This window comes from Larus michahellis, chromosome 9, assembly GCF_964199755.1.
Source record: "Larus michahellis chromosome 9, bLarMic1.1, whole genome shotgun sequence".
Taxonomy (NCBI): Eukaryota; Metazoa; Chordata; class Aves; order Charadriiformes; family Laridae; genus Larus; species Larus michahellis.
Genome location: NC_133904.1, coordinates 38,336,600 through 38,363,938, shown reverse-complemented (window position 1 = coordinate 38,363,938; position 27,339 = coordinate 38,336,600). Strand labels below are relative to the sequence as shown.

The 27,339-nt window shown below is 48.7% G+C and overlaps 1 protein-coding gene across 1 annotated transcript in view; it reads left to right on the top strand.

Moving 5' to 3' along the window:
* The window catches only part of GAB3 (GRB2 associated binding protein 3), a 67,543-nt gene extending 52,224 nt beyond the window's left edge, over positions 1-15,319 (top strand). The window contains 9 exon segments of the mRNA XM_074600334.1: positions 2,953-3,169; positions 3,612-4,090; positions 7,372-7,427; positions 8,575-8,655; positions 8,657-8,831; positions 9,998-10,079; positions 11,742-11,844; positions 13,102-13,215; positions 14,237-15,319. Coding sequence (XP_074456435.1) covers positions 2,953-3,169; positions 3,612-4,090; positions 7,372-7,427; positions 8,575-8,655; positions 8,657-8,831; positions 9,998-10,079; positions 11,742-11,844; positions 13,102-13,215; positions 14,237-14,353 — 1,424 coding nt within the window. The 3' untranslated portion in view covers positions 14,354-15,319.
* Positions 15,320-27,339: the final 12,020 nt, after the last annotated feature.

The following is a 27,339-nucleotide window of genomic DNA, read 5'->3' as shown; positions in this document are numbered from 1 at the left end:
CCCTAGTTCACTGTGTCCCTGCACTGCTGTTGCACCATAACAATTTTTGGGGAGCAGGCTGGGGTCTGTAGCAGGAGAGAAGCCCTCTGTTTCTCCAAGCAATGTCCCTGTATCGATGGGGAACGTGATGGGTGACTTTCCCCATCAATACAGGGCAGAAATTCTTTGGGTTAGTACCCACCAAAGCAGTTATTCTGTCAGCCGAAGGTGCCCGCTGTCTCTCTGGCAAAGGGGAGGGCAGGCACCAAACCTATTCTCTGCCTTCTTGCTGTCGAAATTGGCCATGCATAATTTATTCTACCCAGCTGCTGCCGCGGTACAACTTTAATGCATGCTGATTCAGTTACCAGCAGAGCTGGCAGAGACAGGGCCGGTCTGTTAGGAGCTGGCTACAGGTCCCTGAGCCCCTGAAGGTTAGAAAAGGGCAGGTCTGTGCTGTACCCATCCCTCCCTCCTGCTCACAACGGTTGCCATGTGGTCTGCAGCTCACAGCCTTTCCTGATGGGATAATCCATGGCTAAACCCTGCGAGTACCAGATGGAGTTCAGGCCTGTTCATTCTCTGTGTTAATAATCCAGAATGTCATTAATTTCTCTTTCTTATGCATTGTGGTGGTTTTAGTTGTTTTTTTTTTAAAAAATGCGGTCAGATGGTGATGTGAACATGCTTTTCTGAGATCCCTATGGAGTTAGCCCAGTGCATATTTGATCATCCTCAGCTTGCAATGCAGCTCTCAGAGTCCAAGGTTTGAAAGCAGAGTTACAGTCTGAGCCAGCGCAACGAACAAGAGAAAAGTTATTTTTCAGATGGGGAGGCTGCAGTCCTGAGCTCTGCTTTGCAAATGTGAAACCCCGTAAAAGCTATTCCTTCCAGATACTCGCTGCTGAAATCCTGCTGCTATAAGCACCTGCCCAAAATTAAGCAAATGTTTTGCTTAAGCTTGAATTTAAGCACGTGCTTATGTGCTTTGCTGACCTGGGGTCCACTACTGCACCAGACCTCCAAAGCTAACAGGAGGAAGAAGCAGTGAGTCAATGCTGGCAGATGGGTAGGAAAGAGGTGGCTTTCTCCCCAGTTTAAAGGGATGAGGTGTCGGGTAGTACAGGGAGAAAAGATCAGCTGTTTTACTCTTCTTGAGACTGAGATCAGAAGGATGACAGGGTGAAGCCCTCTGTGGCTGCTATGGAAGTCTGGGTCACTGAAGGGTTTTTTTGTGTTTAGCGACGTTGCTGTCTAACCACCCCAAGTCTTGGCAGCCCTCTCCATTCCTCCTGACCTGCTTGCGCATATACCTAGCACCTCCCAGGGTTGAAAAGTGACTACAACAACCCAGTACAGCGCCAAGGCTTGTTGCTGTGTTGAGCTGAGGACTAGACAGAACCTGCCAGAGGATCTCAGGACCTCACCGCACAGTGCAGGATCTGGCCTGCAGCAGGCATGCAGATGGCCAGGGCCTGGCCATTCTAGCACTTCCAGCAAATTCTGGGTATCAGCATTAGAGAAATCTGCCTTTTTGCTACACTTTGAAGGCATGTTTATGCTTGGTTTGGTTTTATCAGCACTAGCTGGTTTCTTGTATTTGTTTTTGATGAGGTTTTTTTTATTTTGAAGGAGGTTTTGCAGCTTTGACTCGGGCAGTGTCTGCGCTTCAGCCAGAGAGATGGGTACCCACTGCCGAGCCCCACAGATGTCGGGGACAGCCAGGGCACCCAGTGAGCACTGCCTGGTCCCCACACAGCCCTGCTGAGGGAACCACCATGCAGCAACCTGAAACTTCATTAGAAAAATCATATTCTCTAATTGAGGGCTTGTGCTCCTGCTGCCAGGATCAGATGCCTTTGGGGAGCTGCTCTGCAAAAACACCCCAGGCCCTTCCTGCTCCACAGCTGCCCGTGGTGGGAGGTCTGACTTGCACCAAGGACTTGATTTTTGAGTTGAAATCCCCCAAAAGCTGGGCCAGAGGCTGTGCTTAGCCTTAACTCTGTGGCTGAGCCATCACTCCTTCATCCCTCCTGCCCAGCACCCCCAGCTGTCTAGCAGGGATGGAGGCTGGAGAGCAACAGAACCGGCCTTGTCTCTGCTGCCATGGCAATGCTCGGGCCAGACAGGTACAAGTGTCTCAGCTGAATGCTGACAGTGAAGGGTGGCCTTGGTGGTCAGAGGTGAACCTGGAGCTGAGCAGGTGGCCAGCTCTGCGCAGCCTGGGCTTGCCCTGCTGCCTTCAGCCCAAACCTGCTCCTCTCCCCACTGCCACCCCTCTGTGCTGGGGAGGGACTGGAGTGTTGTGCTCAGGGAAGGCGTCACTGAGCACAGGCTCCCCTGTGCCTTGTGGCTTCCAGAGAAGTTGTGTCCGTTTTCTCAGCAGAGACACCAAGCCTTCAGCTGGGAAATAACAGGGCACCGCAGCTCTCGTGGCTTTGACGTCCAGCCTAGAGAAGCACCAGGAGTTTGCAGACAAGTTCAGAGGTGCAACAAATCCGGCTACTCCATGAGCAGCAAAGCTCAGTTTTGTCCACTGCGATCTAGAAAGTGTGAAGAAATCAATCCCTCTCCTTGTCACCATTAATTTGAAGTGTCGGAGATTAATAATTAATTATAAAAAATACTTGATAAAACAGACTGCTCTGCCTCAGCACTTTCCCCAGCAGAGGCTGTCTCCATTACTATGCAGGAGGGATGCTAAAGTCCTGCAGGAGTGGGGGACCCCAGAGCAAAGGGGGGTCTGCACCTTCTGCAGCCCCTCAATTTAGCAGCTGACTTGACCAGCCTGGGCAAGGGGAGCAGCTGCAAAATCAGGCTCCCTTTCTCCAGGATCAGTTTTTGCCTTCACCCACTGCTGCTCTGACGTAAAACATCCCTGGTGCAAAAGCAAGGTGATGATGGCCAGGAGAGGCAATGAGCCAGGGTGAGTCAGAGCCGTTCCTCAGCCGGGGCCATCCATTCCCATTGCAGGTTCAGTGGAGAGCCTGTCTCACACGACGTCGTCCCCGCAGCCATCACCAGCCGCCTCCACCCACGCCTCCCGCATCGCCGATCCCTCCTTTTCGGTTGACCACGCTGCTGCTGATGTGTCTGCCGCGGAGGAGACCCCCAGCGAGTCAGAGTCGGTCTTCCTCCCCGACTACCTCTTCCTCTCCAACTGCGAGTCGGGCAAGCTCAGCCACAACAGGTAGGTCTGGGGTCTGCCAGAAGTGTCGCGATGGAGCCACCCTCTGCCAGCCCAGTGAAGCCCTGGGAAACTAGGGCAAACTAGTACTTGAGCCCTGCCACTCAGGGTAGGCTCTGGAGCACAACAGGGGACCATCAGCCTAATCCAATTTACAGGGGGCTTTTCATAGTGTAGATTAGTGGTCGAGCATTGTATGTTGGTCCTCTCTCTTTCCAGGGTGGGTGGCTGGAGACCTCACATACGGCCTCCCTCCAGGTGCCCTTTCTGCCTGCTGCTGCCCAAGGTGCTCCACAAAGTTCCCCAGCCCAGGGGACCTTCCACAGCCATAGGGAAGGGACAGATTCTGTCCCAAACTGTGGGGTTGGCGTTTTTTTTGCTGTGCACTTGCTCAGTTGCAACCAGGAGAAAAGGAAGTGGAAGTCTGACCTTTGTCTCTGTGCAGGTGTGACAGCTGGTCAAATTCAGACAGATCTCTGGAGCAAACCTCATCAGATGATGTTTTTGTCGACTCCTTGCAGTCCCAGCCCTCCTTGTACCTTGTACAGCCGTCCAGCACTGGCACTGTGCACCAGGATGGGGCCCCGTTGGCAAATCCCAGCACCGTATCCAGGAACATAGACATTAGTGGGCCACCCAGTGACTTTTCCTCCTCTTCACCACTGCTGGGGACGCCGCTGACACCAACGTTTCAGTTTGACAAGAGCCAAAACGCGCTGCCCTACGGTGTAACCCAGCTGGACATCCTGTCCAACACGCCCCCGCCACGGCCGCCCAAGCCAACCCACTTCTCAGACAGGAGAGGGGATGAGGTGGGCGGCGGGACCCTCCAGAATGGGCACGCAGGGATCTGCCGGGCTCAGGTCGCTCTGGTGCCCAGGAGGATCTCCTTGTCCAGCTTAGACAACGTGAGGAACTGGAAAGGTGAGTGCATTTCCGAGAGCCAGCAAAGCAGGATCAGTGTGAGGGATGGAGCTGCCCATGAGCGCAAAACGGGTGCCCACCTCCAGTTGTGCCTCCCTGTCTTCCTGCTGAGGAATCATACACCACTCAAAGCAACCCAAAATGCTTGTTTCAAATTAATTAGCAAGCAGGATTCAGACCTGTCCCTCACATTCAGCTCCTGCTCTGTAAAAGTCCCTCGGTGTGTACACATGGGCTGTGATCTCTTCAGGGTGCCTCATGACTTGCTAGTTTTCCATGCCCCTTCCCTCTCCAAAAAATAAAGCAGTAGAAAAACAAAAATTGAAAACCCGGCCACTGAATCAGGCAATGCCAAACTACTTATGCAGGTCAAAATGTGGGCTTGCGCATGGGAAATGCCTCTGTAGCTGTGCTGCTTTGCTACATCCAGTCCTTTCCTCAACAGCAGCATGTCTTTTCACAGCTTAGAGTAAAGAACGGGAAGCCAGGGAGACGCTGGGGATGGGATGTAATCCCAGTTGAACCAGGGACTCTGTGTGTCCTTGAGCAAATCCCACTGTGTCCTTGCACTTCAGTAAGGGTAGCCTGAAAACCTGCTGCAAAGCAAGTTCTGCTCTGTGTTGAGGTGACTTTTCCACTTGTTCTGGAAACAGCATAATCGCAAACAAAAATAACAGTCAGAAACCTGGAACATCAAGGTGTCAAAAACCAGCATACACAGTATGAGAAAGTTTTATTTTGTGGAGCCACAGAACAGAGGGAGGCTGCTGGAATACCTGGCTGGAAATGATCAAGTATTTTGCAGTAATGTGTCATTTTTTATGAGTAAGAAAATGTTGGTTTTAAGGACAAACGTCCTTTAGGCTCCTGTAGTTTGAATCACCAAATCGTGTTTGGGGCTGTCAGATCTTGTTCTTAAAGCTCAGAAGCTAAAGCAAGGAGACCTCTGTCCAGCCTGTTTATCAGTGTACAAACAATTCTTAGAAGGTTTCTGGAGAAACACCCATCAGTGGAATTGGTATTCTTAATTATCGGTTACATTTGGTTGCTCTCTGAAAGGTGTTGCTCTTGCTTCTGCACGTGTGCCGCTCTAACGCCGCCAGCGTGCTTGAGACAGTTAATGTTCCTCCAACCCAATTTACGCCAAAATGTTTTTAAGAGGATTAAGTGGCTAAATGTCATGTTCTGCTACCGTGCTGCAAGGTTATCTCTGCCTGACAGGGGGCAGCAATGAATTAATAAGTGCTGCAATTTTTTCTTACCCTAAGTGCAGCTGAAACTATTTGAAAGGTTAAACTCTGAATTAAAATGTGTTTAACAAGAAAGATTGGAAAAAGAAACGGAGAAAGCAGCTGTTCCTCACCAGCTCACAGAGTGAGCCCACTCAAGTTATTTACTTTATTTTTTGCCCTTGGCAACCTGTAAAAGCTGAACAGATGTAATTCACCCAGTGCAAAGGCAGCATATGCTGGTTGCAGTGCCTTGAAGGGGAAGGAGCTGTACACGTATAAGGCACCTGTATCTTGTCATCTGCCGGAGCATTGTGCCTGAATGTCTTTTTTGCCAAAATAATACATAAATGTAGCTGTCCCAGGGCAATGACTGTGTCTACCTGATTATATCTCTGCACTAACAGTAGTGCTTTCTTCTCGTTTAGCACTTCTGCCCTTTATGCTGCTGCCACCACAAAGACCCCCAGTTGCGGTGCAGTATTGGCATCTCCACCACAAGAGCAGGGACTGGATTGACATGGTTGCAGGGTTTTAAGGCATTCCCACAGAAAAGCCATTTTCTGCACAGAAAATAATTTTCCAGAAAAGGATGGTAGTTGTAAGCATTTCCCACTGCTGATCTTCTATGCACTGAACGCTGGATTTCAGGTTTTTTGCCTTTTGCTTCAAAAATAAAATTGATCTACACCCAGACATAGTCCAGCCTGCACAAGGGGGCACTGTGACTGGTCACCTTTTCTCTGGCTGTTTGTTCCCCATCAGCTTGAGCCATTTGCACCACATCAGCATTTCTAGGTGACAAAGAGAAGAATTTCTCTCCTACCATTAAGTTCCCTCATGCACCCTCTGTACAATAACATAGAATCATAGAATCATAGAATTGTTGAGGTTGGAAGGGACCTTTAAGATCATCGAGTCCAACCTTTAGCCTACCCTGACAAGAGCCACTTCTAAACCATGTCCCTCAGTGCCCCATCTACCCTTTTTTTAAACACCTCCAGAGATGGTGAATCCACCACCTCCCTGGGCAACCTATTCCAATGTTTAATAACCCTTTCAGTGAAAAAATGTCTCCTAATATCTAATCTAAACCTCCCCTGACGTAACTTGAACCCGTTTCCCCTCGTCCTATCACTTGTCACCAGGGAGAAGAGGTCAGCCCCCATCTCTTTACAACCTCCTTTCAGGTAGTTGTAGAGGGTGATAAGGTCTCCCCTCAGCCTCCTCTTCTCCAGGCTAAACAACCCCAGCTCCCTCAGTCGTTCCTCATAAGGTTTGTCCTCCAGGCCCCTCACCAGCTTTGTAGCCCTTCTCTGGACACGCTCCAACACCTCAATGTCCCTCTTGTAGCGAGGGGCCCAAAACTGAACGCAGTACTCGAGGTGGGGCCTCACCAGTGCCGAGTACAGGGGGATGATCACTTCCCTAGTCCGGCTCACCACACTATTCCTGATACAGGCTAGGATGCTGTTGGCCTTCTTGGCCACCTGGGCACACTGCTGGCTCATATTCAGCCGGCTGTCAACCAACACTCCCAAGTCCTTTTCTGTCGAGCTGCTTTCAAGCCACTCTGCCCCAATCCTGTAGCGCTGCATACTTCCCTGGCACCTTGCGTACGAGGCTCCTAAATAATTTCCCAAACAGTACTGAATTAATATTCCCCATAGTCCCTTTTCATATAATTTCCCCATTTTGACAGATGGGAAAATAGAGCGGGACTAGAGCAGGAGCTGGGTTTAAAAGTTTGCTTGCTTGCTTGCTAACCACACCAGTCTTTCTCCCCAGCTGCTTGTGTTACAGGAAGCATAAGTTACAGCTGGATTATACATGAACATTTTCTTTGGTTTCATCGTACTTAAAATAGATGTAATCACTCTTGAAATGCTACTGAGTTGGTTCTAGTCTTAAGTGTCATTGGATTTTTTCCTCATTTAGGATAAATACTAGGAGTTATGGAACCTTTATAAAGCTCTAATTATTTTAGAGCCATATGCTTTACTCAAGAAGGTTGCACTGCCTTATTTTTAATCACTTTTTTTTTCCTTGCAGCAGACATGGAAGGCAGTTCTTTAAGAAGTCGGGATAAGAGGCTTAGCTTGAATTTGGTAAGTACTCTGCTTGCATAAATTTAAAACACCGGCACATGACAAACTTTAGAAAGTGAATCATTTCACATCCTCATCTTCAATCACTCCTCTCCTGCGTTCAGCAGAAGAATAAAAAAATGGAAGAAGCCCTTGGCTTTGGGCAACTTCTGTGCTGCTGCTTCGCAGCCGTGGGAAGCCTTTGACAGAGGTGTCGGGGGGAGGCCACAACACTGAGCACCCTATTTTTAAAGCAGATGAAGCCAGGTCTGTTGTGAAAAGGGATACTAATAGCCTTGAGAATTAAACTGCTGACCAAGAGCACCTGCGAAAACTGCTTATCTCTTGAAACAGGGTCTAAAGAAGCCTATCACGTCATGATCCTGAGGGATATCTCCTCTTTAGGACATAGGAAAATCTCTGCTCTCAAAGCGCCTGTGATTTAGGGCTCTGTCAGTCCAAGGCTTCCTGACTCAGCCTTTGACAGACGTGGTTTTATGTAGCACCATCACACATCACGTAGCCAGTCTTCTGCCTGGCGCTGGGTACTGTCTTCTGTGTGGGAGATCCTTTGCTTGCTTGTGTGTAAGCTCTGGTGGTGGGCAACTTATATTTTTCTCCCCTTTGAAAGCTTGCAAGGTTTGTAATCAATCACTCTCACCACTCAGCCAGCACTAACCTGCATAAAATGATTTTCTGGTGTTAATTCTCAGCTATCAGAAGCAACATGTGGGTCTGTGTGTCTGCTCTCCCAGCTTCCACATTTGCAAAAATCTAGTTCATCAGATGTTCTCCTTTCAGATGTTTTTTTGTATGAAGAAGCCTTTTTCCTTTTATAGGTCAGAATTACAGCTGGGAGAGGCAAGTGCAGCCTCACTGAAGTTGGAAGGTTTAACCTACTTTAATCACCAATAAGTTTGGTCCTAGTTCCCAGCAGTGACTTGTGAAGCTCAGAAGTGTACCTCTCCAAAGCTGGAGTGTGCATCTGAACCCATGTGTTTGTCTCCTGTCTTTCCTGCTTGTGCCTCTCAGAAAGGTCACATCGGGACTTTCCTGGCCAGGGACTCTGCTCAGACCTGTTGCCAGCTCACAGCACCTCCTGGCTTGCAGGGGGTTAGCTATTCATTTATCAACCCATTTCTCTCTCTTTTCTCCTTTGCTTCTGAAGCCCTGCCGGTTCTCCCCACTCTACTCGACCACTTCGGACAGCACGGAGGACAGCTACGTGCCCATGCGCCCCAGCACCTCTCCCCTCTGCACCCGGCTCCGACTGTTCACCCGATGGCTACATCCCCATGAGCCCCGGCTCAGCCACCTTCACCTTCCCTGTCGTCAGCACTGAAAAACTCACCAGCCCATTACCCGAGCTTCCCTCAGACCTGGAGCCCCCTCCAGTGAACCGAGACCTCAAGCCTCGTAGGAAATGTAAGCTCAGACCTAAAGTGCAACTGGCAGCCAGGGGGGTCCTGATAGTGGGGACACAGGTGACCTCCTTTGTTAGTGCCCTTGGCACATTTTAAAGCATTTCCTGCTCTAGAAGAGGGACTGAATTGCTGTGTAAGTGGCTTATAGTACTGTAACATAGGATGTGTCTGCAGGGTTGTCTGTGAGTAGAGGAAGAGCGTCCATGCCTGCTTTTGCAGTTGAAGACTGTGTGGCTGCATTAGCGTGGTGCATGTCTTCAGCTCCACTCTGACTGCAAATGACCAAATGGAAGTAACCTTGGAGAGACAGCAGACTAAATCCTGCGGCTCTGAAGTACATGTACTGCTGTCTCACCAGCTCCATGACCTTCCAGGAACAGGACATCCAAACACTCAAATACTCAAACTCGATGTGTGGGCCGTTGGTTAAATTTCTGTTGGGTAGGCACAGCTGTCTTGGTTTAATTAGGAATTTCCTGCAGATACTTTTACTGATGGTAATTTTCCACTCTTGCTTTTCATGCCACCTCCAAAATCTGGGTTGCACTTCCAGCGGATATACTGGGGACAAAATTCAGCTTTGCAGTGGACAAATTGCCTAAACCTGTCCTTACCTTAAAGCTCTTTGGGCTGCAGAGCCACAGAGCTACTCAGAAATTGGTTCGGGAAATGATTCTGTGAACTGGGGACAGAAATACAGACCATTGCCAGGAAGCAAAGCAAGCTCAGGTCCTTTCACAGAGGGTTTTGAGAACGGAGTGGAAAATATACATTGGCTGGTGAGAGGAATGATTTTGATCTCTATGTGTAGGACCTTTTTGTTTAGAAGAGAGCCCAAAACCTGCTTTGACGTGTAGGCTGAACTGGCCTCACCTCTTGAAGGCAGCACATGCGGAGCAGATTTGAAGCAAGCACATGGATCTTGTGGGGCATTTGTTCTCCTTATCCTCATTGTATTTATTGCTATTTTAGGGTAAATGGGAGACTTTACAGCACTGACTGAAGTGGTCATTTGTTATTTATTTCTGTCTTGGTTATATCAGTTATGTTCTGTGAAATACTCTGTTAGTTTCTTACTGTTAATATAAAACGGCATTTTTCTAAACAGTCTGTACTTTTCATTAGCTCTGCTATTGGAAATTTAGTTCCTTTTGTATCTACTTGCAGCACGGCCACCTCCTCTGGACTTGAGGAACCTCTCCACAATCCGGGAGCACGCTGCCGTGACCAGGATGTGGACTGTGCCTTAGTAAGTCAACAAGAAACCTGCCGTTCCAATCTTTTAAGTATTAACACTGTGGAATGGAGTTAAAAATAACTTATCACATCCCACAAGAAACAGTTTCCTGGCAAAGTCCACAAACAAAAATTCCCCAGGGCTCCTTCCAGCATCCCCCAGGCTTTTGCTGTCTCTAAAAAGCAAGGCCCCCTTTCACAACAGGCAGCTCCAGTGTGTTCAGCATCAGGCAGTGCTGCTCAGTCTGATTTGAAGGTTCTTTTTGAAAAGACTGGAGCTGGTCTGCACTCTGGTGTGGCTGCTGCAATGGCTAAGAGCTTCACATGCCTTAATTATTGTTTTTTCAAAGTGATAGAGCCATTTTTGTTCCTGAAAATTAATATAGCAAAGGAGAACCAGGTAAGATAAAGATCTGCCTGACTTGCAGCCTGGGTGTAGATTTCTGCGCTGCCACACAGCAATTCAGACTTGATCTGTTGGTGTGATCTTTTGTCACTGGAAATTAGTTGCAGGGTAAAACCAAATGCTTTTGGTTCCAAAGCCCAGGTAGTATGAACAGATGATAGTGTTGGGCTCCAAGTGCAGTGAAAGATTCATCTTCAGGGAACATGTGAGCAGGGTAGGGCGGCAGCCGGCTGGCTGGGAGGATCTTGGTGCTACGGGGAAAGGCTGACAGCAGAGCAAACTGTGCCGAAGTGTGCATGCAAAAGCCAGGAATTCCCACCAACCTCCTCTGCATACCCCAGGCACTCCAGAAAATGTGTTTTTTTCACTAGCATGAGCGCCAGACATGGCTTTTCCACTTCTCCACCTCAGGTGGTCATTTGGAAGGCAAAAGGGGCACGAGACGGGCACTCTCTCAATTGGAGACCCCCCTCCCAGCCATACAATCCAATGCTGGCTAAGCCCATCGGTTATGCTTGTTGGGGAAACCCAGTAGCCTGCCTCCTAAGCATCTCTGCCAGAGCGCTGTGGTTAATTAGTGCTGATGCAGTGCAGACTCCCGAAGGATAGCGAGCTCGGAGGGAGTTTGCATGTTTTGCATTAACAAAACTAAAAAAGAAGTATGCCCTGAACTAATAAAGCAAAAGTAATTATGCTGTTCATGCTACACAAAGTGGCCATCCAATCTCCTAATAACTAACGCCATTGTGCTAGCCTGCAATAATTTACTCACGATATACCTCTGAAAGTTATGTTAGTGGAAGAGATTTTCTTGTACAAGGGCTGAGTCGCAGACATCTCCATAGCACATACTCTGTGTTCAAAGCCAGACAAGTTTCTCTGCATGCACCTCCAGTAGCTGATTAATTCACATCAGTCTCTAAAGTGCGGATAGCCGCGCAACTAAGTAAGTGCCCCATCAGCACATATTACCCGGATGAATGATATCTGACTCTGTGCCCCTTGCCGGAGCATTCCTCCAATGTTTTATGCTTTCTGTCATACCAGAGACGGCAAAGTTTCATAAATCCCAGAAAAAAAATCAACAAAAACACTTACAGCAATACAGCACACTTTTTCTAGAACTAAGGAGTGGTTTTGGACATCCTTTCCATAAAGGCTGCAGCGTTAGTGTGAGTTTATTCACCATATGGACTGTGTCAGGCTTTGGCTTCATTTCAGAGCATCTGTAAGATGCTTCCTTAACCTCTCCTGTGTTTTTCTTCATAGCAATCGAATGAGCTTTATCTCACCAGAAAGAGACGGTATTAATTCAGCAAGAATATTTGCCAATTCAGTTTCCGGAGAAGAGGAAGAAAGTTACATTCATATGGTAATCTTCATTTTCACACAGCCATCCTTTGCTTTATTCTGCTCTGTCACATTGATGGAGAATGCAGAAGTTTGTTTTCTAAGAAAAAATGTTGAGGAGGTTTGTCCTTTGCCTTCTGTTTTTTTTAAAAAATGATGAAACGGTTTTAAACCAAAGACACTGGGACCAATTTACAGAGAGATAAGGGAAGCCCTTCTTCTGCTCTGCAGAACTCAGCTGCTCGCCCACGAATGTTGCTGAGCAGTTCCAAGAGATCACAGGGATCAGCCATATTTACATGAGAACTCATTAAGGCAAAGGAAAATTAAATCTTTTCACCTTTTAAAAGTGTGCCCTGCAGAATCTCCCAGGAAATGACAGAAAGCCGTTAGTGCACTTCCTAAAGAAACACACCAAATATTGTGCAGAAACAGAACTCCCATTAAAGTCTCTTATTGCTTCTGCTTTGGCTGGTGCCACTAACCCCACTTCCCATCCCATGAAAGAAGAACATCTGGCTTTGTGGCTTCCTTTTCTTCATTCACTCTTTAGCCATATCTTGCAAAAAGACCAGAATCTCAGTTTCCTTTGAGTTTTCAGTGGAAATGGATCTCAAATCCCTTATCTGAGCCAATGTCTACAGATTTGGCTCCATAGCCAAAGCCCAACAGCAGTGGCTGTAGAAACATATTGCAAAACTGACCACAATCTCCGCGAACCATAGTCTCGAATTTTAACCCACACCTTTACTAGACCAAAATGTGCTCAGGAGAGCAGTTCCAGTTATAACTACTCCCCATTTGATTTTTCTAGCCATATAAAACCTTCCATACATTTGTGGTCATCTGGGATTTTCCTGAGATTAATTTTCATTTGCTAGATTTGAACAGAATTATCACCATTTCTTCAAATTCATAGAACGATGCTGGTTAAGAGGGCACCCCTGCAAATCTGAGCCTTCCAGGGGCTTCGGTTGAAAAGCTGGGCACAAGTCCTTTCTGATAACATTGAATTAAAATCAACCTGGTTTGCTTGTTTTGCCATAATTACCAGGAGAAAAAGGCTCTCACAGTTGTTTTTTTTTTATGCCATCTCCAATTAATCAGTGTTATCCTGTGGTTAGTCACCAAAAGGCACCCTTGGCATAGAAAACTACGTGGGTGCTGACCCTACTCACTCGTGTTCTGCCAGACGAGTCTCGCACATAGCAGTTGTAGTCCTGCTTCCTTTTAGGATCATGTTTTAAGAGCTTTAAAAGTTTCTCTTCTTTTCCGACAGGAACACAGACAGGCAACATCTCCATACAGTGGTGCTTTTCCATGGACAAGGAAATCTAACCTTGATTACTTAGCATTGGATTTTAATTCTGCTTCCCCATCCCCTGTACAGAAGGTATGAGTCATCTGAAAAACCCCACAGCCTCCTATCTTTTTGTCTGCTGGGAGGAAAACAAGACAAAGATACTTAGGGCACCTCTGCTAGGTGCCCTAAGTATCATGATGAAGCCAATCGTGTTTCCAGCTGACTGCAATTGTGGCAGCCTCAAGATTGATATAATAAAAGCACTATTAGGGTGATGACAAGGTGTCCCTAGCGTGACTCATAGGGATGCCATTAACACGAGCTCGGCAGAGGACAGGAGACCACGCTGGGATGTGCAGCCATGAGGGCTTGTGGGCAAGCTTGTTGGTGCTTGCAGGATCTCTGCATGCTCTTTCATTTTCATTTAGTCTCCACAAACCCTTTCCTGCTAGTTTACCCCCAAATCTCTTTGCAGTAACAAGTTTACAGGCCATGATAAATTCACAGGGTAAAACTCTACCATCTCTTGTAACATGGCAAAATGTGCATCTTTATTCTTGCATCACCAAAACCATTTCAATTTCCTTAGTAATGCTGAAAAAATACATTCCTTGTTCCGGAGAGCTTATAAACTGCCCAGGTGGTGGGTAGGTACCACTACAAAGCAACGAACTGTTGTCAGTTTGGGCCGTTTTATGTCCTGTGTATCAATTTACCCATCAGATAATACTCCTGGAGGCAAAAGCCTCAAGACTCCTAAGCTTTCTAATTTAACTCCCCAACTTCCCCATAGTTAAAATACAGTTAGGTTATCCCTGCAGCAGGATCACTCAGATAAGAAGAGAACGATTATCTGCATGGAAATAGCCAGAACAGCACGTTTCCCTCGCTCGCTGTGCTGGGCTGAGTGACAGGGTGACAGATGGATAATTATAGCTAAAGCAGGCTGTAAAGCAATGCTTTTGTCAGCTGATGTCACTGTGAGCTTCAAGGTGAAGTGAAGCAATCAAGGAACAAGGGAAAGGGAAAACAGAAAATCAAGCCAAGTTTCACTAGCATCCCTTTTCAACCCTAAAATTGATACGTTGGTTTTTCCCTCTCTCTCCCACAGAAGCCTTTTCTCTCTGAGGAGCAGAGAGTGGACTATGTCCAGGTAGATGAACAGAAGACTCAAGCTTTACAGAACACTAAGCAGGAATGGACAGATGAGAGGCAATCAAAAGTCTAAAGGAAGAAGATTTGGGATCTGGAGGACTTTGTTTTTTGCACTGGAACCACAATGTTAATGAAGCAGCTATCACAGTAGAGTTCAAAGGCAGAGAGAGTTGTAAGATGCTTACAGTCTGTAGAGGAACGGCATTTTAAATGGAAACCTTTGATTTCAGCTGGAAATAGTGTGTTGAATGAGTGAGTGGTTCACTGATGATTAAAGTAATGCATTACCCTTTTTACTGCCCTTACCAGTAAGCTACATGGTACCATTTTCTGGCATGATTCTGCGACGAGTCATACACTTAATGTTAACAAATCCACTACATGTTGCATTAATCTAGTTAGTTCTGCCTTCTCCCTCTGTTGCATAATTCCTAGTTGCTAAAGATATTTTTTGATATTCCTACAAATACTGCGGGTGCTCAGAGTGCTTTTATGGCAGCGGGCATCTGACAGGTATTGGTGACTAATCAACTAAGGGCTAAAATACTGAAACAATAAAAAGAACTTCGAATATATAGTGCTTAAGCAAAGAGAATTTTGGAAAATATTTTTCCCCTGGGTTTAAAAGGTCTGACTCTGAGCTGATGCTGTCAGAAACTCAAAAGAGGACTATGTACCTACCGATGGGACTGGAATGCATGGACTTTGACCCTCTAGATGACGGTCATTGTATTAAGCTTCTTCTCTCCATCGTGGCTCATACTTGTTGCCTTTCTGTGTGGTTCCTACTGATGTTTTCTCCCCTATCTTGAGGAGTGTCTTCGGCACAGCACAGCACAGCTGCTCCTCTAGCAGGAGGCTGCAGGCACACAGCTCTTGGCTGGCCAAAAAATAGAAGGGGAAGCTGTGAGCCTGTTTCTGCAAGTCTTGGGAGAACTGGCAAAGGATCAAGAATGCTTTCATCTGAACTGCAGAAGAAATGCCATTGGAATTGCTGGTAGCAGTCGTCAGACTGATTGTTTCACTAGACCCACCCCCCAAAAAAAAAGAGAATTAGGAAGTGCAGCATGCTCTGAGAGAGGCCAGCAGGCCTGCCAAAATAAAACAACAATGCACTTACGCGGCGTGAGGACCTCTGGGTTCAGGAAGCTTATCTACCTTGGGACTTGTTACAGGCACTATCTCAGGATCACATATGTGTATAGTTTATAACATATTTAACTTTAAAAGCTTGGCTGCAATCTTTATTTTAAGGTGGTACACAGCCACTGGAATCATGGAAGTATGCAGCGCCGCTGAGTGACCCACAATGGATTTGGTCTTGCAGGCTTTGCTGGTGCAGGCACGTCCCAGTAGCCGTAGGAGGTCTGACCCAGGCAGACAGTGGTCCCTTACGAAAGATTTCCTCTTTGACGGTGCCAAGTCACTGGCCTCCCTTCACGTGCCTGTTGCTACCGCCTTGTATTACTGTAATCTGACATCCCAAAAACGCTGATTTACCAAACACAGGTTGTAGAAATGTCATTGCAGAAACCGCTGGCATTTCCTTGAAGGCTCCTACTTGCTGTCCTCCACGCACACATTCTGCTTCAGCCTTTTGGGCACTCTGGGAGGCTGGGACACGGCCAAGTCACTCGTCCTGCTGGGAGAGGCAGCGTAGCTCACAGAAACGCCATTTTTCTCCTACCTCAAGAGGGCTGAAGTGCTTGCAAGTCTTGCTGCTTCTTTAAAAACTGGGGATCCATGGTGACCAGGCTCTTATTAGCTTACCCTGTGAGAACAACGAGGTTCCACCAGCACCTTTATTGACTCGGGCAAACTGGGCACCCAGGCCTGCGGGCATAAAGTGTCCTGGACTACAGCTGCTTGGAAAAACGGGATTTATACCGCAGATAGCTGACCGGCTGTTTCCTCATACTCTGCTCCCCACCCCCAGCTCCCAAAACTCTAAAAGGAAAGTTAGCCTTCATAACTTCATAAAAGTTTGGGAAAGAATTCAGACTTTCCCATATAAATCTTGTCTGTCTAGTGTGAAATAGTTTGTTAAAACCCAGTTGTTTTGTCCTAAAACGGATTTAGGAGGGCTGTGAGCAGCCGCGCCCTGGGTGTGGTGTTGCTGCGGGGGAAGTGGGTTTGGGGAGAGGCTGGGGAGAGCGGCGCCTCCCCGGAGGTGGTGTAGAGAGGTACGCGAGGAAGGGCCATGCTTGCAGAGACGTTCTGCGCAAAAGAACTGCCATTCTTACGATGTGTACAAATAACACGTCACTGAAAGCTTTTGGTGTATGCTGCAGGACTGGAAGAGTTAAAAGAGCAGTTAAGACCGGTAGGGGACAGAAAACATCCACAAAAGGCCGGTAAAATTCTGCTCTGCTCCTGCAGACCCCAGACTGCGGGGTGATGGCATGGCAATGTCCCATGGGGACTGCAATAGCGTATGGAGCAGCTTGCGTTTGACCAGAGCGTTCCTTTTCATGCTGTCAGAAAATCTTCCAAAGTGGAAAAAACACCAAGTTATTGGAGACAACTGACTCACTGTTCTTCTAGTTTATTGTAAAAATATTTAAACTTTTACAAACCTGGCTAACAGATTATTCAGAAGTTCAGAAAAGAAGGAGCTCTTTTGGTATTTTTTTTTCCCCTAAAAGGACATAAATATATATCTTGGCGGGGACCATCCTTAGATCAGAATGGCCCCCTTTCAACTTCCGCATGTCCCCTGCCTGCCCCCACCGCTCTCTTATCTTGATGAACGTTGCTCGCTGGTTTCTAACTTTCACTTTTAAACTAAAATCTAAGTTTGGGGTTTTATTCAGATTTTTAATTTAAGGTCTGTTTTTACACGCTGCTTCAGGTTCCATGACATGCATTCTTGTGTGAGCACAGGACACAAGAAGAGCAATTAAAAAAATAATTAAAAAAAAGTTTTAAAAGCAGAGCAGCTCATCCCCAAGGCTTTTTTTTTTTTTTTTTTTTTTTTTGGGTCAAATTCCACGATACTCCCAAGAGGTTAAAGAGGAGGAGGATGGTGGGAGGATGGCAAAGGCCAAATCCGCTGTGGCCACTCCATCGTTGAGGATTTTGGTGTGAACAGAGCCACAGCAGCCCCTGCTGTGGTATGGGACTGGCGTACCTGTGGGCTGCCACGCTGCCAACCCGTACAGCCTGCTGTACAGAGCGAAAAGGAGGCACTCTTTAATTAAGTCTATTCTTGAATACTGATCCCTTGGCCAAAGAGGAAAGAAAACCTGTGGAGGCACCTGAAAACTGAGTCAGCTTTTGACAGTGTCATGTCCGAAAATGTAGCCCAGGCAAGAGCCCTTGGTTAGCGCTGGCTCCGGGGTCAGCCAGGAACACTCCTGGTAGTGTCTTCTTTTTGCTGCGGGTCCGTTATGTGGTTGCTTGTAGGTATTCCTTTAAAAAAAAGTATTATGAGAGCTGATGCAGAGAGTGGCTCTGCACCTAAATGAGCATGGACCAGCCAGTGATCCCGTAGGAAACCAGTGTCTCCTGGGGGAACGGGCATTGCTCAGGACTTGTAGTGCCTTCTCCAGCACCGCGAGGCTTTCTCATTTTAAGTGGAGAGGAGTGCTAAACAAGCAGAATAGTTTCTTGCTTAATTGGAAATGTGGCTCTGCAGATTTGCCGGATGAAGCTCGGTTGCAGGACGATGTGGAAAACAAACGAGCTAGATGGTTTCGGTCCTGTGGTTACTGTTAGGGCCATGGGCTGGATTCCCCCTGTTGCTGGCACCCAGGCGTGGGAGGGAGGAGATCGGAGATGAGATGGATCTCTCTTACTGAACTAGTCTGTGGCCACTGAATACAAAAATAGCCTGTGTCAAACGCCTGCTTGAAATACATCCAAAAGACTCGTAAAGAAATCAGTCTGATATGAACTTCTTTCCTGGAGCGAGTGGGATTTCAGTACTCACTGGGAGTTACGTGCACTCCCCAGCCCTGTTCTCAGTTTGGATTTAATATGGCCTTATTCTGCAGCCTTTCAATGATGACACATTTGAGCAAGGCGTAGCAGGACCCAGGACTCATTTTCTTTTTGGACTGAACTGTATTTTCCATTTATAATTCCTTTCTTGCAGGAGGCACCATTAAATTCCTTACTGGCGGATAGGAACACTTTACCTGAGAAATGTCAACAGCCATTTAACACGAGCCAGGTGTTTTCAACCAGCTCACTTTTGCCAGCGGTAGCGCCCGCTCTCTTCCATGTCACTAATTACACCATAGATGTAGATTTTGGAGTTGCATTCCCTTGAAGTGACTCAGTGGTTTAGTAATTCAAAGACCACCAGATGCTGTGATGAGAATGAAGCACAGGGCAATGCCTTTCCTTTGTTCCCCTGTTCCGCAAAACTTGCTCAGGTTTAAAGAAAAAAAAAAAAAGCCACCAAAATAGCAGACTTTTGCCATGTCAAAGCCAGAATATTTTTTGTTCAAATAAAAATAAACTTTTGTCTTGTGCAAATGAAGCATTATACATTTTTGTATTTGTAAATCTGTGGGGAAGCATTAAACAGTCATCTCTGTTACGAAGGAGTAAGTCATTGATAGAGGGAAGGGCCTCGCCTTCCTGACGTTTCATTGTAATGTTTGTTGTATATATTTGCACATTAAACTGTGTATCTTTTTTCTAATAAATTAATATAAAATGTACCTGTGATCTTTAATTATTTTGACGAGCGAAGGTGCTCACAGGGAAAACCTCCACATTTTTTATTTAATGCTCTTCCCATTTTTAAAATCTCTTTATTAGGCTGTGACTTGCTCATCTAAATTATTGGGAGGCAAATTCAGACAAATTCGCAAAGACATTTCATACACCTGTGTATCAGGAACATTATTTGCAGGTGACTTGAGAACCAAAGAACAACAAAGTTGTGACCCGGGCTGGTGTCTGCATCCTCCGGGGGCCCGGGGAAGCTGCAGCCCCCACAGCCCGGGGGCAGGAAGGGGCCGCGCTCTCTCACCAAAGACGTAACCCACAAGCACAAATTTGTTCAGCATATGCTCTGGTCTTGAACACAAAGGCTAGTTGTTATTTAACCTGATCCTTTAATTGCTCTGTGCTGAGGAGCGTAGTTGCTGTTAATGCAATTTCCACACGCGGAGAGCTGGGGACGTGGGATCCTTCCAACATGCCCATCTCAGGGTTTTGAAGATGAAAGGAGGCAGTCCACGGGAGCAGAGCTGAGCAAGCCTAGCTGCTAACAAGCAAGGTAGTTTGGGAAATAGTTTATTTACTGCTTCAGGCAAGTGTCACTTTTGGATCTCTGTGCTTTGTCATCCTGGCTGGATACCCGCTGCGGCGAATCGAGGGACTCGTAGCGCCTAGAGAGCCATTGATGGAAACTTGGCTGCAGCACTCAAGAAGCACAGACACGTGTAATTTAGATAAGCCTACGCCTGCGGGCTTGATACAAGGGAACTGCGTGACATTTTGTGTTCAGCCTTACAGGCAGGGCAGGTCGGATAAATAAAAGGTCAGATAAAGTCTGACTGCCGGTTCACAGGCTGCTTCCATGTCCTCTCTCCAGCCGAGATGGGAACGGCCCTTTTGGCAAGGTGTTCTCCCCAGAAAAGTGACCTCCCTCCCCTGCACCAGCTCCCAGCCCCTCGGAGGGAAGCAAGCCCTGCCAAAGCCACCACCATCCCTGCCGCCATGGCCGGGCATGTCCCTCCATGGGGTACTTCCCGGAGCAGCAGAGGTGGTGGTGTTCACGGAGGGTCCCAGCACCCAGAGCATCCCCACGGGCAGGGACATCCTGGCCCGTGGGAGCCAAAACCCTCTGAGCTTGCGATCCAGAAATTGGGCTCTGCAAGTAAACAGCGATGAAACGAAGCAGCAAGAGGCTGCACAAAATTCAGGAAGCTCGCAGGCTTCTCATGCCTCCGTGCAAAGTGCTTTGGTGATTAGATAATTAGGGGAAAAAACTGATAGCAAAAAGTATGACTGTGTAAGCACTTGGTAGAGGTTATCCCCTCTAATCACAGCCACAGCTTCCAACCACGTAAAACACTTCCCTGAAGCAAAAAGCCACAGAGCAGCCGGCCAGTTGCCAAACCCAGGCCATCTTCACAGGGCATGAAACACAAACCCTTCCAAAAAGGCAGTAATTCCCTATCACCCTGGTGATTTTTGCCTCTAACTCTTCTGGTTATAAGTGCAATTGCTTTGGTCTTTTTTAGCCTGAGGTGCTCAATAGAGCACTACCTTAAAATGGGCATTCCTGTGTAATTGTGTCCACACTGGGGACTGGATCAACGCAAGGATACAGGCCTTGAGATATCACAGTGGTGACACCTCATTTCTCTCCAGTAGATCTCCAACAGCTTTGGTGAAGGGACCTGTACTTCATTTCTGATTTTTCATGTGTTCTTTGAGGGATGGCGACTCCCCCAGGGCCGGTGGCAGCAGCGGAGACGACACCTGGGTCTGCACAGTCTTAGTCCTGCCCTTTTGCCAGCAGCAAATGCAGGCTGCGCGCTGTGTTTTGACAGGTCTTAAGATCTGCATTTTCCCATCAAACAGCATCTAAAGCTCCTCTTCCAGTTGTTCAGGGCAGAGAGTGCAGAGGGACTGTGCTCTCACGGTTATACATATTTATAGGAGCGCGCCGGGTGTCAGCAGCACCACATCCCGCGCCTGAACACAAAGGATGGGTCTGGCGGAGGCTCAGCCCCTTCCCACCCAGGGAGCTGATCCCGGGCTCTGTTGTAATGCAGGAGCCAGCAGGGAGCGACCCAACCTTTCATTCATTGTCCTGTTTTGTTCTACTTTGATATTTGATTTTCCCTTCATATCCGATTTCAGCACCAGCTCATTGTTATACGGCCCCGACGTGCCCCGCTCTGGCAGCTCAGGGATCTCAGCGCTGGCAAATTCATCACCATGTAAGAGCCTGAAAAGCCCTTGCTCCGCTGGTGGGCTCTCATCGTGGGCTTTGAAGCCTAACACAATTTGGGGGTGTTTTCCTTGCATGTGTTTGTGCTGGTTGTGTTTGTTGCAGTTTGGTTTGTTTCTTCATTCAAAAACGTTCAGTGCTTTGTCCGGGAGCTCAGCTACTTGGAAGCGCCTCTGACTGTGCCACTATCTAGAGAGGCTTCGTTTTGCTGCTGCTGCTGCTGTTATTTCTTGGCTTCCTCCCCCACATGAACAGTGCAGAGCAATGGGGAAGACCCACTCCGTATTTTTCCCCACAAGGGAAAAACCACAGATCCCTCCCATGAAAGCAGCGGTTCTGCTGCCCACCGCGGGAGGACGTCGCTCTGCGAACGCCTCAGCTCACTCCGGAGCGTTTTGTAAAATTACGGGACAATGGAAAAGGCAAAACATCAAATGAAGGCAGCGGTGTCTGCCAGCGCCGGAGGAGATGCCAGAAGGCAAACATAGCTTTTGCCTTTAGGTTTCCAGATCAAAGTTCTGGACAAGCTTTCAGTGCGACCTTTTGTACAGCCTGAGAGAGACAATTCCTCTACAGAGAGAGGTGGAGGATTGAGCAATAAAGGGATTCATAAAACCTCTGAGGTCTCGGTAGCTCTTTGGTCTCTCTGTTTTGTATTAACGTAGCTTTTGGGAAGCGGCCAGGCTTGCCCGGCAAAGGCAGACAAGGTTTCAAGCAGGAGTCCTGGTGGGGTTTGGGTGCTTCCACCACTGGGGCACCCAGCTGAGATCCCCTTCCACAGCCAGGGTCTCAGAGATGCTGAGCTCTTCCCCTTCAAAACTGAAAACCCAGACTGGCAGAGGCTGACATTTGCCCTCAGCCACGGGAGCAGGCAGCCCTCCGTCATTCACACCTCAGGGTATGTTCTTTCAGACTATGAACTATTTTCTTCGAAGCCCTGAGCAGCCCGACATACTGACACTGGCAAATGAAGGTCCCCAAGAAGGGTAAGGACTTCCCAGCAGAAGACTTGCCTGGCCTTTGCTGTGTATTTTATCCATGAAGATGAGGCGGTCAGCAGGGTAAGCGGGCAGGCTCTTTACAGTTCAAAAATAAGACATGTCCTTTTTAATGCTGGGGGTTTTTTTAATAAAAAATGGAAGATTCATCATTTCTTTGGTTTGACTTCCTCCACAGTTAGTCAGAAATCATCAGGAAATTCCACCGAAGGAAATCCGTCCTGTTCTGCCTGGTCAGCACAAGGAACGTGCGCACGCAGAGAGGGCGGCGAGGGGGGCTCTGGCTCTTCCCAGGCGGAGCTGGGGGATGCAGCAGAGACAGCTCAACAGCAAACCTGCATGACATATAAAGCAAAAATGACAGGGAGACAAAATAAATATGGATTTCCGCAATCAGCACCGCCAGAATCTGACTTTAGCACAAAACGAAAATTTGGAATAACTCCAGAAATGTCAGTAAATTTTTCCCCATGTTTATATATAGCACAAAAGCATCTTTTACCCTCCAGACACCTCTTCAGACATTGCTTTTCTCTAAACAGCTGACTGTTAAATGATACACAAAGATCATCAAATTGCTTTATTTCAATGGCAGACGTGCCCATTTCCCAGTGCTCCTCTCACCAGTGACCACACTCTGACTCCCTCCACAACCTGCAGCTGGGCTGGCTCAAAAAGCGCTTGAATGTTGTTGTTTACCTCCAGCCTCTCTGGATCAAGTAGGGAGAAAGGGATGTTTTGGTGTGGGACGGGAGCCTATACACTTGTGGCTGCAAAAATGGAGACATCTAAGCGAAAGCACCATTTTTTTCCATTGGCAGGGTAATGTTCATCCTCCTAACGAGCTCTTGCTAACTCTGCTGACGGCAGCTGTTCATTGAAAAAGCAGAGGGAGGCGCGTGTAGAGCGGCTGGCCTATAGTGGGAGGAGGTGAGAAACAGAAATGTGCAGGAGTTTGGAGCAAAGAGGAGCAGCGTGAGGTTTGTTTCAATCCTATAGATGAGACACTGCATAGAAAAGGTTAAGTATGTGAACATCCCCAAAACGCAGTTTTACAGGCTCGTACAAAGTCTGTATCTTTTCTAGAAACAGACGTTCTTATTCAGAATGATATACCTGGATTGCGTTATGCCATAGCAGTGAGTAAAACGTGCCAGGTAAGGCAACGAAGCATCGGTCATTAGCTCTTTGCATCACTCGTTAGCCCTGACGGGCACTTCTCCGGAGGAGAGGGAGGCAGCCGGGCTCACCCTCCGGGCCTCGCCAGTGCCCAGAGAGCAGAGCCCGACCCAAGCCGGCGGGTTCCAAACCGCTGCAAGGCAGATAAGGAAAATAACCTTTCCAGGCAGAAAAGCAGGCGTGTCCCAGCCCTGCGGGTACCGTATCCAAAGAGTTCACAGGCAGAAAGAGGAAACGGCTCTGAATCGCGTCTCATGTTTATTGGGGTTATTTGTCCTTCGGGTGCCTTTGATCCCACTGCCCAGGAAAGCGGCAGGTTCAAGGAGTTCCCGTGGCACAAGGAAACCCCCGAGGTCCTTCTGCCAGGGAAAGGCTGGGCAGGTCCGTCCGTGCCGGGGCACGGAATCTGCGCCTGGGCGCGGGGACGGCTCTGCGTGCCCCGTGGCTCTCGGTACCAGCATTGGCTTTGTTTGATTTGACAAATACATAGGCGGTCACTTGAGCTTGAAAGCCCTGCGCAGCTCCTTTTGCTGCGTGGACCAAGAGGAAAACGCACCCGGCCGCTTGCACCTTCTCCCTCCCCAAGCACCAGGGGAGGGTCTCAGCCTTCGACCCGGGGGAGGGAAACCTGCAGCCTCGGGAGGAGGCAGAAAAAATCACCCTCAGTCTTGCCTACAAATACTGCGTCTCAGCAGCAGTCAGGGCATGCTTTCTCAATAGCCCCTACGCAATTCCGAACAGTCAGAAAAGACTTAAAAAATCGGATTTCCCCGATAACACTGACGCTTGCACTGCAGCCAAGCAGAGTCCTCTGCCTGGAAAACGTTGACACAAAGGCTTCCCACTGCTGCGGAGCCGCGGTCAGCGTGAGATGGGATCAGCAACTCCCACACAGTGTTGAGCAACCTGTTTGTCAAACGGCGATGTGGCCGCTTCCCGGGGCGGTGCTCGCTTCCCCTCCGGGCCGGCCGCCCCAGCACAAAGGGCCAAGGGCAGGGCAGGCGGGGAGAAACCCAGCGAGAGAGCCATCGAGCACAGGGCGAGACAGTGCTGGGCAAAAGCAAGCCCTGCCCAATACCCTGCTGCTGCTTCCGCAGGGAAATTACAGCCCAGGAGCCTCCAGCACATTCAAGCACACTTTTATAAGAGGTTGGCAGAAGCTCTAGGATGTGCACAAGGTGTCCAAAGATGTCTGTAGCTGAGTGGGTGGGAGCTCAGGCGAATACAACTTCCACATCCCAAAATATGACCTTTTATTTTGGCTTGGAAAGCACACAAGCAGCTGCCCTTCAAAAGATCTAGAGCTTCTCCTCATCTGCTCTTCACAGCATGCATGGCCCTGTGGCCGTCAACCCAGATGGGAAGGGGGAAAAAAGGGAAGCTACTTTGGTGAAAGAAGGTGCTCGGTGCTCGTGAACAGTCCCCGTAAAGATTTTCAGTTGTCATGGGACCTACTTTGTGCCATGATTGCTTTTTTTTTTTAATAACCAGCCTCAGGAAGTATCACAAGGCAAAGCCAGAAGGAAGAGTCAGTGCCCAGAGCCAGGGACCACAGGTAACCTCGAAACGAATCTCTGCTGCTGTCAAGGCAGAGAAGAGGAACCGCTGCCGCCGCCTCCGTAAAGGCTGATCCTCCATCTCGACTTGTGAAACCTTTCAGAGGGAAGTGGTCAATCTCTAGCTGTTGTTTGGAGTCATTTTCATGGAAGTCTCCAAATAGATGTTATGCCTCAGTGCTGAAGAGGGCATTTTTAAGAAAAATAAACAAAGTTCTGCTGCCACAGCCCACGTTTTGTCGAGGATGGTACTAAAAGTGGACAAAGTCGGGCTGTATTGCTCTCACTCTCTTTCTGCTGACTTTCCCGTGTGCCTGTGGCAGAGGGAAACCAGCCCAGCAGCAACTCGGGCAGCTGAGCACAAAGCAGAGTGGAAATCCAAGACTTACACCCTCAAGTAAAAGCAATTCACCTGGATTTCTTCTCACAAAAGGGCGTTTTTCATCAGCTCACTGGTAATGAAATCAGTCCGAGTGCTGTTTTGCTTCATGCTAAATTGACCGAAGAAGTCACTGCCCATTGTGGCCCATTCCCAGCCCCCGCAGTGACCACTGCCAAGGGCCACGAGGTCCGTCCCGCTTCTGCCAACGCTGAGTGACCCGACTCTTGCATTTACCAAAGCAATCCGGGAGTTCTGATGTGGGTTGTTCTTCTGTAACACTGAGTTAACACATAGGAGAGAGCTCGAGGACGGCCGGCAAGCAGGGCTCTCCTCCTCCTCCTCCCTGGGACGCTGCCCCGTGCCTCGTGCTGCTGGACACCTTCCCCACGAGCTGCTTCTTCACTTCACAACCCAGCTGAAAAAAGCTGCCAGCCCCGAGGGGCTGCCAATGGAATAGGATGTACTGGAATTAAAAAACCTCACACCTACATCTGTATAAAAACTATATATATAGTGTGTGTATATATATATATAGCTTGAGGACATATATATGTGTATGTACATATTCTTGAGAAGCACAAGACATCTGTCTTTCGCGCTGGGGCTCTGAGGTGTGTGGGGGCCGGCCTGGAGCTGCACCGCTCCTGCGGGGAGACCAGAGTTTCTATTTCGGTGTCCACCTCGCTGCCCGGTGCCTGTGCCGCCGTGCCTGTGCCGAGCACCAAAACCCAGAGACTGTGCACGCAGTGGCAGCTCTCTGTCCTCACAGAACGGGCAGGCTGAGGAAAGGGAGAGGAAAATGCTATTTTTCTCCCATCACCTCCTCCCGTGCAGGGCTGTCCTGTGGCAGATGTGACCGTCACTGTCACGTTGTGGCTCCTGGTGTGGGGTTTAACAGTCCCTTAAGACTCCTGCTTCCAGACGCAGGGCTACAGCCCTGCCGAAATCCCCACGCAGCGCTATGGGGGGGTCACCATGGGCAGAATTGGCCCCGCTGTCTGCATACCCTTTATGTAGACCTGTATCACCGTCATCTTTGGAAGATGAAGGTGTTACAGAAGTTGGCAGTTGTGCCACCGGTAATGATTTTGCTTCTGTTCCCTAATCAGGTCAGTAGCTGACAGAGGCCAGACTTCACTCGTAGCCGCTCACACGTTGCCTATGGGACTTACTGTGATATTGGTCTTCGGTTTGGGTTTGCCGGAAGCAGGTACCAACCTACCGGTGGCTGCTGCGCTGGGATGGGAGGGCAGCGGTGGCACTGACCCTGCAGCTCCTTGCCTTGGGCAGCACAGGTGCTGCCGCCCCAGCAGCAGGACAGAGGCGCGAGCGCCGCATGAGCTGGGAAGGCAGGTCGGCCTCGAAATATCTCCCCTCCAGTGCCTGGGGCTCCTTGTCCTGAGGAGATAGGGCAGGGAGCAGTATCTGGCTGGGTGCAGGCATGGGGCTGGTCTGCACTTGGGTGGACGAGCCACGCGCTGGGAACCTGCCAGCCCCCAGTGGCTTTAAGGCGGAGGGGCTCTGAGCCACACTGCAGCCGTCTGCTCCAGATTCTGCTTCCCAGTGCTATCAGTTTTGCATGCAGGAGGCTTTGCAGTCCCTATTCTTGTTATTTTTACCACTTTTTACCTTCTGAAGCAGGCAGACAACTGTCCATGTTAACACAGCTGTTCTCACTCTGTGGTGTATGGACTTTTGCGGTCGTTGGACTGTTCCCCAGACATGGTGGTGTTCCCAGGGGCCAGATGTTCCCATCGCCCCAGGAACATGGTGCCCATCTCAGCTAATCTTGGCCTGAGGCTGGTCCGTTGCCCCCCACTCCCAACCCGTGACCTGCTGCCTGTTGGGCACCAGCCCTCGACCCACCCCGGGCCAGCGGTGGGTGTCACTGCTGTGAAGGACAACTCAACCGATGGTGCCCGTGATAAGTGCCTACCACCGGCTGACGGGCAGCCTCTGCAGCCCTCCTGCAGCCCCACAGCCTTCTCATCTGCCATCCCAGAGGAGAAAGCAATACCGTTTCCT